General features: G+C 40.7%; 1 protein-coding gene across 1 annotated transcript in view; it reads right to left on the reverse strand.

Moving 5' to 3' along the window:
• FARSB (phenylalanyl-tRNA synthetase subunit beta) overlaps nt 1–9,444 on the reverse strand; it is a 35,981-nt gene extending 26,537 nt beyond the window's left edge. Inside the window, exons 1-10 of the mRNA XM_021553629.2 lie at nt 9,368–9,444; nt 8,381–8,436; nt 7,288–7,442; nt 6,700–6,772; nt 6,296–6,411; nt 5,708–5,858; nt 4,907–5,015; nt 2,596–2,666; nt 1,269–1,330; nt 1,131–1,182 (exon numbers count right to left, since the gene is read on the reverse strand). Of these exons, the coding sequence (XP_021409304.1) occupies nt 1,131–1,182; nt 1,269–1,330; nt 2,596–2,666; nt 4,907–5,015; nt 5,708–5,858; nt 6,296–6,411; nt 6,700–6,772; nt 7,288–7,442; nt 8,381–8,436; nt 9,368–9,425 (903 nt within the window). The 5' untranslated portion in view covers nt 9,426–9,444. The remainder of the gene's footprint in view (nt 1–1,130; nt 1,183–1,268; nt 1,331–2,595; nt 2,667–4,906; nt 5,016–5,707; nt 5,859–6,295; nt 6,412–6,699; nt 6,773–7,287; nt 7,443–8,380; nt 8,437–9,367) is intronic.
• Nucleotides 9,445–9,988: the final 544 nt, after the last annotated feature.

The following is a 9,988-nucleotide window of genomic DNA, read 5'->3' on the forward strand; positions in this document are numbered from 1 at the left end:
CATGGTCTTGTATAGATCAAATGACTTTTAGGAGGAAAAGGAAGGAAAACTTTCTATTTCTTTATTGGCACACAAATACCTACCAGTATTTTACTTAGCAAGTGTGCAGTGTATTTAAGGAAGATATTTTATATGTATTTATGTATTTCATGTTTTTCTAAACTTCTTGATATAAAAATCCTTAAAAACCATAGCATCTGAAACTTGGGGGTTTTTTTTCCTCTATTTTATCTAGGAAGCTGCTTTGGTTACTGCAGAGATTTTCTGTTTTGTTGGATACCTTTTCAGGATTCTACATCTTACCTCTGGTAATTAGAACTGACATTATGAAAAGAAAAAACTAAAATGACACCAGAAAACCTCTCAGCAAAAATAAGTTTCTTTCCCTCTGAACAGTTTGTACTCCCTTGGTATATCTGATTTTATGAACTCAACCAGATCTGTCTTCAGTTACTTTCAGGAAACAGGAGCAATGGCTTTCTTTATACTTATTAAGAGAATAAAAATGTGAGACTCCATTACTGTAGACAGATCTATCCGGGCCTCTGAAATGAATTTGAAGTCAACATTCTGCCTTTTAGACCATTATATGGCTGGTGTTTGTAAAGTGAGAGACTGAAAAATGCAGTGTTACAAGGTTATTTTAACTGAAGGGCATTAAAGTTTCCAGATCTGATAAGTACATTATGCTGAGGCTGATTTCAGTTGTCCACAGGCTTAAGGCTGAAGGTCCTCTTCCTGCATTCATTTTTCCTGATTTGGAACATATAGGTTTTAAAAGCTTTAGACACAGATGATGACCTTTGATTGCAATCTTTACTTGTTCCTGAAAAGGTTCCTATCACAGGCACTCTAAACCATAATATTGTATTTTTAACCTCATCATAATTCAATGGAGTTTCAGAATGACTTTCCTTGACAAGAAGAAGTTGTAGCTGGAGTTATTTTTCGTGGGGTTAGAGGAGGTTCTGACTCACTAATATAGAGCAAGCCCAAGCTGGGTTTTTACACTACACTTCAGAACCAGCACATGTGCTACTGCAGGAAAAGGAAACAAGTCACTCTCACCAGACTTTAGTACATCAAGCTCTCTCTCTGAGGACACAGAGCTATCCTAATGCTGTGCTTACCGGATAGATGTGGGTCTTCCCATTGGGATAAACCACTTCTACTGCTTCAACACTGAGAGAGACAGAAAAATATAAGTAAAACTGTTTTTAACGCATGCCCCAAATGTAATATCCCTCTGCCTGGAGATTTATACTCACGTGAATGGCTTCTCACAATATTCACTGAACATTGTGACTATAATATCAAGAACAATTTTTGCCTACAAAGCAAACATAATAATCACATTGAAATATGTCATCTATGTGTGCTGAAGTAGACAAAATATCTTAACAAGGAACAAGGGAAAATAAGTCATCTTACACCCTCTTCTATCTATTCTAATTTCCTAGCAGTCTAGAATACTAGACTGAATTTAAAAAAATATTTTCCTTCTATGCAGACATTTGTGCAAAAGCTTGAAAATCTTTGGTTTTCAAGGTTCTAAAGTCTTTGTGTATCTTTTTTAGACTCTATTCTTTAGAAACACAGGGGTTTTATTACCATTTAGAACTGGGTCTTCCTAATCTGTCTAATTAGATATTTTACTGAAGTTCAAGTGAGAAGGGAGAGGCTGAAGGACTGCATTGTTTAGCAATACATTATCAAATAACGTCATTTGCAATTTTTTCTTTTTTACAGTTAATATTTTAAGAGGTTAGTATAATGGAAAATAATAATGACATTCAGGTGAACTTCTCAGTCCACAAAGGGGTTTTTTTGATGCCTGGCAGTGTAATTTCCTTCATGTAAACAGAACAACACTATATTTATTTTTACAATCAAGACAGGCAGTAGCAAGAAATAGTTATTTATTAGTTTGCTTAGAAGCCACTCCCCAACATGCAAATTTATTTGTGCTGTTAACATAGCATTTTGTAAAATAAAAGCAGTTTTGCTCATAAGCATCAAGTTACACACTTTCAGAAACTATCAATGAATGCACAACCTGTATTCAAGAACAGGCAATTACAGCTCCTTGGCTTTCATGCTTCACCTTTGAGTTACAGAATTTGCATATGGAAAGACTTGAATTTAGCAATTATTTGCATAGTATCCCTGCTTGATAAAGATAACTAAGTGGAAAAATCCTTGTCATTCTTCCCTCAGACCAAATTTTCAGTAGGAGACAAAATGAATCTTTACAGATAGTATTCTGCCAAAAAAGGAAGACTTAGTAAATTTTACTATTTTCTAAGCCTTTCAGATTTGTAAAAAGTACTCAAAAAGAACAGTCTCTAATTTACTTGAATTATTTTCTCATACAAGCTGAACACTTAGTGTCAAATTCACTGAAAACACAATGCTATCTATAGAGCAAGCATGAAATTGTTTCCAGGGAATTCCATAGTCCTACAACTTTTGTATTGGAAGGTTGGCTCCATACAGGAAATGCCTTGTTGATTTAGGTCTTTGTATTGAAGCTCTATTATTCAAAGGGAAAACAATTATATTAAAGCATATCAAAAGCAGAAAAGATTAATTTACCTTTGTAATATCTGTGCCTGTACATTCAATAAACACATTTCTGGTATTTAGCGTTATTTTTGTATGATCTCCTAAAACATGTGAAAACAAAAACATGTTAAGAAATATTAGTTTTATTGCAATAGCACTGATTTTGTGTCAGAAAGATCACTGTCATCTTTGACAGCTTAAAAAAGCCACGACCTATTCCACCAACATTCACAGTTTTTTGGCAGAATATCAGCTCTTTTTATGTTTGAATTTATTAATCAAAGAAAAGGAAAGAGGCAGATCAGACACACTGATTGGATTATGCTTTACACTGCAAGACACAGGGATCTTCAGGTATCCTGGCACCCAGCTGGAAAAGCCAGCTATCAGGACAGTGGCCATCTGCTGTTAGCAAAGGGCTCTGCACTGCCACAGCATCCCATCTCCCCTGGGTTCAGTCTCACGTTCCCATCACGTGTGATGTATGTCATTTCCTTGGGCAGGAACAAGTAAAGTGGTTTTTAAAAAGTGATTTAGATTAATGACTATCAATAGTCGTTCTGTGGTCTCCTGATACTGCTGATACCCTATAGGTTGCTCTATAGTAGTGAGTTAGGTCCTAGTATGGGTCCCTCCCAGGCATGAATTTGCTCTGTCTATACTGGGAGTTATGATGTGTGTACTGAAGCAAATCCCTGTTGCACTCGAAAATTTTCTTGTCTGAAAGAAGCACCTGAAGTGTCTCTTTTGCAAACTGGATGTGAAGGCCCTCAGTAGATGCTTCCTTACAAAAGTGGGGTCTGTTAGTACGGCACAAGCAATCTGGAGCAGCTGTACAGAGATCTCATTCTGCCTGTTAGGTACAAATGGGCAGTGCACACCTGGAGTGAATTCCATGACTGGGAACCATGCAGGAATGGGCACACAGAGTGCTAGAACCATGTGGGATCATTTCAAATCCAGCCTCTTTGTCCTTCTTGCCTTTCCTTGAACCATCCATTAATGCAGAAGCACCCCACCAGAGCCAAAGAAAGCATTAGGATATACATGGGAATTCCTGCTTCCTTTGTTTGACCCTGACTTAGCTTCTCTGTTTTAGTTTCCTATGTGAGAAATGAGGTCACAGCCAGACTGAAGTCAGCAGAGATCTTAGGACTGAGGGATCTGTACTCCCTTACAGCTGTGCTGTATCTCTTTGCAGATGGAATGTAGTCAGCATCTCTGGATTTGCTTCAAAGCAAATACAAGCCTTCACTTCAGTGCTTGTAGATAATCCAAACAACCAATACAGATGTTTACATTGCATTATCTGTTTAAAAAGCACCTCTGACCTGGAAGCCTCTCTATTCTCTAAAGCAGAGGCAGGTGTTAAATTTAGCTCAACCTTTTTAATTGACAAAATATAAGCAATATGGAGTGCTTATACATAGAATACACCTAAATTGGAATGAGCCTAACAAAGAAGGATCAGGTACAGTGGTTGACAGCATCTTCAATTCAGAACAGTTACTGTTACCAGTCTCTGCCAGGGAGTTTTAGCTGCCTTTTAAGAAGATTTGGGTTAGCTGGATAAGGTATATTAGGAAGCATACATCCAAAGAGATTATCACTGCAGATTTATTGGTCAGTGTAGGGAAATCTACTGATTCCTAACCTATATTTCAGTACAAAGGTATACTGAATTATCTTTTTAAGGAGTAATTATTGTCATGCCATTAAATGGCTTCAGTTAATCTGGTTCTCAAAAATCACCCATGGTTTCTTTTGCATTCAGAGGAAATCCATATTTAGAAACAATGCAAAAAAAGTCTAGACCAATTTATTCTTTTTAAGCAATTTAAGTCTCCTGAAATAATTTTGTGTAATTGTCATCATAGTACAACATGTGATAGCAATAGGATCCATAAAAAAATACTTCCCATGGCTGGTAAGTTCCCTGCGGCGACCTCATAAAATGGAGTACAAAGTTGCAGTTACCAGTTACCATTAACAGTTTACAAAATAACTTTTTGCTGGCTTCTTTTAGCTAAATAAAACAAAAGTTAGTTCACAAGGAACTTTATTGAGCTGGAGAACAGTATGAGAGGCTCAATGCAAAGGTTTGCAGGACTTTTACACCCTTCTGATGAAGATGAGAAAAAAGAACACTAGCAGACTAGGCAGAGAGCAAACAAAACTGACTACCTTTAAACTGAAAGAAGGAAAGAAGACTAATTAAATTTTACGTGAAACAATTTTAAGAAAACATAATAATCTCCATGACACATCAGCATTTCTGTCAGACATTAACTCACACACAAAACAGCAGTAACAGTACACAGCAGTCACAAATTCATCTTACCATTGATGATTGGTGGCATGGACAGAACAACCCCATTGCTGTCATAAATGACAGGATAACGTGGCTTGTTTTCAATCAGGTGCAAATAGTGCCGAAGGTGGCTGTCAGTCTGGAGAAACAAAGCACAAACTGAATTCCCTTCAGCTCACAGGTGAAATTCCACAGAGCCACAATCCTTTGGTAAGTGATTACTGGGAATTTTGAAGGTGGGAAGGATTGGGTTAGAGTTAGGTACTTTACTAGCAAAGAGTGTTTGCTTCCAGCAGCAGGAAAAGTCTGAAATGAAAGAATGGATGTTTGGTTTTCTTCGGAAGTGCTGTAGACTATTTAAGGATTCTTTCAAACACGTGTAGGCTATTCTGTCCAAGTGATACCCTTGTTCTCCACGGCACACAAACATTGCCAAATATTCTTAGTCTATAGGAACTCTTCTTAAAAGTGGCAAAAATCAGCACTGTAACACTTTTAGTAATAAATTGCTGGATACTGACACATATCTAAATTTGATTCAAAATTTACATTTGCTGTAATGACACAATTATGTGTTGTACCAAAAACCTAATTTCCTTCTCTGAACTCTCTTACTCTTTAGTCAGAGACACTTAAGCATTTATCTCCAGGGCCAGTATATGTTTACAACACGATAAGCAAAATATGGAATGTTCAATAGTTGTTAAGCTACAGAAGACAGCTGTGTTTTATTCGTAAGAACAACTTCTAATAACAAGGATATGAGAGATATTTAACCTTGGAAATTTATCTCCCTCGTTTAGTGCAATGAGTCTGAAAAATTCCACTTACCCTATACAGATCCATAATTTGTGAGGCCGTGTACTCCTGGGACTGACTCAAGGGCTTAAATTTAATTTCAGAAGGTGCTTTGGCTGTATAAGTAAATGGACCAGTGATGGTGTCCAAGTCATGGGTACCTATTGCTACTAATGCTCTTTTCCTAGAAATAAAGAAGGCAAAATAATGTTTTTACTAATAATACTTGGAGTTTCTTAGAGTATGATACTCTATACTTCTATGCATTCACAGAGCTTACTGAAAAAGCAGAAAGATAATTTTGAGAAGCCTAGAAATTATTTGATGAATAACAATTTAATAAATATTATTATGAATAGCAACACAACTGTCAAGGCAAATCCAGCGGGAATGTTGCTAAACACTTCTGCCTCAACTGTTGAATGAACTTTAACAGCTATTTATGTTGAACAATATTAGCAGCAGACAAGAACTGGCAAGGAAATGAGAATGATCAAGAGAGCTCCTACAGATTTTCCCTGGCATAACCTAACACCTCTCTGCAATAGGGATGTGCAGTTTTAACATGTGATAAAATCATACACACAGACACTACACATTACTTTAAATTTAAGAACTAACCTGCAAATATTTTGGTGCAGTTTCTCTTGGAGGTCGATGAAACTGTCATACCGGTCCTTGGTAAAAGTTATATTCCGGAGGACGGCAGCTACAGCGTGAGGCCGGATCTGGGCAGTCTGCAATTTACAACAGCAGCACGCAGATTTCAAGAGATTTGCTCTGAGCTGCATCTGAAACTTTGATTTGACCTGGTAGTAGGTTCACCCAAGACAATTTGCCTATTGTTCCTCCCCCTCCTCATTCCTAAGAATAGATCACACCTAGTAGAGATATTTAAATGTCTTTAGCTCTTGTTCTGCAAATAAGATTTCCAGTCTCACTGCTCTTACAAAATCATACTGATATGGATCTTTCTGCTTCAGCAACTCTCAATGCATTTACAGAGGTGCAGTAAACACTTTTACCTGTTCAGTGATAATCAGCCTCTGACCTTCACCCTCAGCTGGTATTATCTTCTCAAACCTAGGGAGATTTATCCTAAAACAAAAACAGGAGTAAGTCTGTAGCTGAAATGCAGCAAACTCTAGAAATGTAGCAGGAATTATATGTAGAAAACCTTCTTAGTAATGTTTCTTGGCATGTAATTAGCTAACTGTGCAGAACTTCTTTTTCATGGGATGGTCACCAGATTACTGAACTAGAAAGGAAGAACTCAGCAAGATAAAGACATTGCAGAAAAGGGAAATAAATTATTTGTTCTGGTATTTCTTACAAAGGATCACAAAGAAGTTTCTCTGCAGGAGTTCCTTACAGAGGATAAGTCTCAAATGGAACAGCAATTGAGAACATTTTAGAACAGATACAAAACCCAATAACATTCTGGTCTAATCTTTTTAAGTTATGCAAAGATCCTCTCCAGAGGAACATCTGATGAATCTCATCTACATATGTAATCATACTCCAAATGCAAGCAAGTAGGAAGTTCTGTTTACTGAGCAGAAATGGACCCATATTTCAACAAACACCACAGAAATCTCACAACTCTGGCTTACCTTTCCTTAAAGACCTGCAGTCCTCGGACCAACCCTTCCAGGCAAAGCAGATCATAGCGGTTGGCAGGAACATCAATTTTATAGAGAACCACATCAGATGCGCCCTTGGCCTTTTCTTCACCCTTTTCTTTACTTATAATATCCTTCTCAGATGTCTAAAATTAAGCAAAAATGTGGTTTTAACCTGATATATCTTAACATTGACAACAGTATGATAGTGACATAAGAGGATAAACTGTATTAATTAGAAGTTTAACACTGTAATTTGCATTTATACAGCAAATGGACACACCAAATACAAGAAATTACATAAAACCTTAAATTCAGAAACTGTAAGGCGGTGTGCCAAAAGAAAAATTCTGTATTAAAATTTTAATTGTAAGAAAAAATATTATAGATTATAGAAGCAAGAACCTTCAGGATGTTAGATCCCAGTAGAGATCTGAGGCCTTATATTTGGCAATAGATTGGCAAATGACTTGTCATAATCAAATTTATTCTGAGATAAAGCATAACATATGATGTTCAGATGTCTTTTGATAAACGTCATTAAAAAGCCAATAAATTAAAATTAAATGGCAAAACCAAAATATGTCTACTTGAACAAGATTTGCACAGACAGAGTTATCAGGGCTAGCAAATCTCCCGAAGTACAGAATCTAAATTAAAACATTAAGTATACATTAGTTACAACTCAAATAACTATGTCCAGGACAAATATATTTTTTGTGGATATTGCACAGATGACTGCATAGCAAACAAAACCAAACAGATCTTGTAAAATATGATCAATACATGTTCTGTGGCCATATTTATGCTGCTAAATAAAATGGTGCCTGAGACTGAAGATCAAGAGGCACAGAGTGCTGACCTCCAGGAAGTATTGCAATATGCCATCTTGGAGTCTTTTGCTTCCGAAGCACTAACTTTTCTAAGTCTGAGGGTTTTTTCCCCAGATTCAAAACATCGGTGTTAATAAAGTCCATTAAAACATTGTAACAGGGGATATGCTGGAAATAATGCCACACGAACTCTTACCAAAAATCAGTATGCTACACCTACTCAAAAACCAACAAATAAAGGCATTACTTACAATTTCATCAAGCTCCAAACCAAACTCAAAGCAAAGCTCATCAAATTCTTCATCCGCTGTGAAGCAAGAGGGTGAATTTTGGTTATAAGCAGGCCTCAGACCTAATTTTTGTGTGTGTGTTTAGAATGTTTTCAAACACAATAAGAAATGCTATTTTGGAAAAAAAAAGAATAGGGTAAAAGTAATTTAAAGATTTTTTTTCTTATATTTGTATCCGAGTAGCAGCTTCTTTAGTATATATTTATTGATGTGGTATTCTGACAGACACACGGGAGAGCTTCTGATCTTTGGAGCTCAGCTCCTCAGCCAGGTCTGTTAGAGCAACTCTGGCTTAAACAGATCATTAAATCAGAAGGGAATAACTGGGCAGCTTCTGCCAAGTGCTCCTATTCTGATCAGACAGGCTCTTCTACAGAGGTTGCATCAGCTGCGTTGTAACACGCGAGTAACACAGCCCTGTTCAAACAGCGCAGATCTGCACCGGGCTGTCTGAAGAGCTGTCTGGACTAAACCACTGCATGTCCTGAATGCTCCTTCAGCCGGGCACTTCTGAAATCTGCTTCCTGAGCCGGGAAGAAAGCACTGAATAAACCCACACTATTCACCGCTCGCTTTGCCTGCTCCCCCCTCTTCTCTCTCCTTGGTTTAACCAGATCCTAAATCAGACAGTGACACTCCAGCCAGAACCCGGCGGGACGCGTGGCTGCACTTTCCCGAGAGACCTGGGCTCCAGCAGTGCGTGTCGGGGCAATGCGCTGAAGGGGCCGGGATAACACACGGCTGTGCGCGGGCGGCAGGGCAGCTCTGAGGCCCGAGCTCTCCCGAGAGCCCCGCTGCAGCCCCGGGACACGCAGGGCGCGGCCGGGAGCACCGTGGGAGCTCAGGGCTTCGCCCCGGCCGGGGCGGGCAGCGGCGGAGGGGCCGCGGCGATGGCACCCGGCGAGCGCGGCGCCGGGCGGGCACGTCCCGGGCACGGCGGGCACTCACTGTAGCTCCTGCCCAGCGCCTGGAACAGCAGCTCCCGCTTCACGCTGACGGTCGGCATGGCGGCCGGGCCCGGCTGCGCCTGCGCCGCGCTCCGCAGGCCCCGCCGCGCTCCCCGCGCTGCCGGAGCGGCCGCAGGGCTCCGCCCGCGCCCGCCGCCCCCCGCGCCCCCCGCGGCCGCGACGCCGCGCCCGAGCGAGCGCCCCTGGGGCTGCCCCGAGCCCGTCCTGCGCCTGGGGGAGCGGGCGGCGGCGCGCCGAGCCCCGGCAGCGCGGCGGGCAGCCGCGGCGGTGACATCAGCCACGGCGATGGGCGGGACGGGCGGCCCGTGTGGCAGCGCGAGTCCCCGGTGCCGCTGTCCCCGTCCCGCGTGGGCGCCCAGCGTTATCCCGTCCCCGCGGGGGATGGCGAATCCCGGCGCTGCCGCCGGCCCCGTGCAGAATGGGGGTCAGCTGGGCCAACGCTGTGCAAGTTTCGGGGGGTGGTTTCTTTTGCGCGGCAAAGTTTTCTTTTGACGATGCCTGCCACGGACACCGCGGGCGGGAGGAGGCTGTGCGTGTGCTGGTGTAATTAAAACCGAAACACTCGACGCCAAACGCTGCAGGAACTCTAAGTTCTGGGTCA

The sequence above is a fragment of the Lonchura striata genome, chromosome 9 (genome assembly GCF_050655825.1).
Source record: "Lonchura striata isolate lonStrDom1 chromosome 9, ASM5065582v1, whole genome shotgun sequence".
NCBI lineage: Eukaryota > Metazoa > Chordata > Aves > Passeriformes > Estrildidae > Lonchura > Lonchura striata.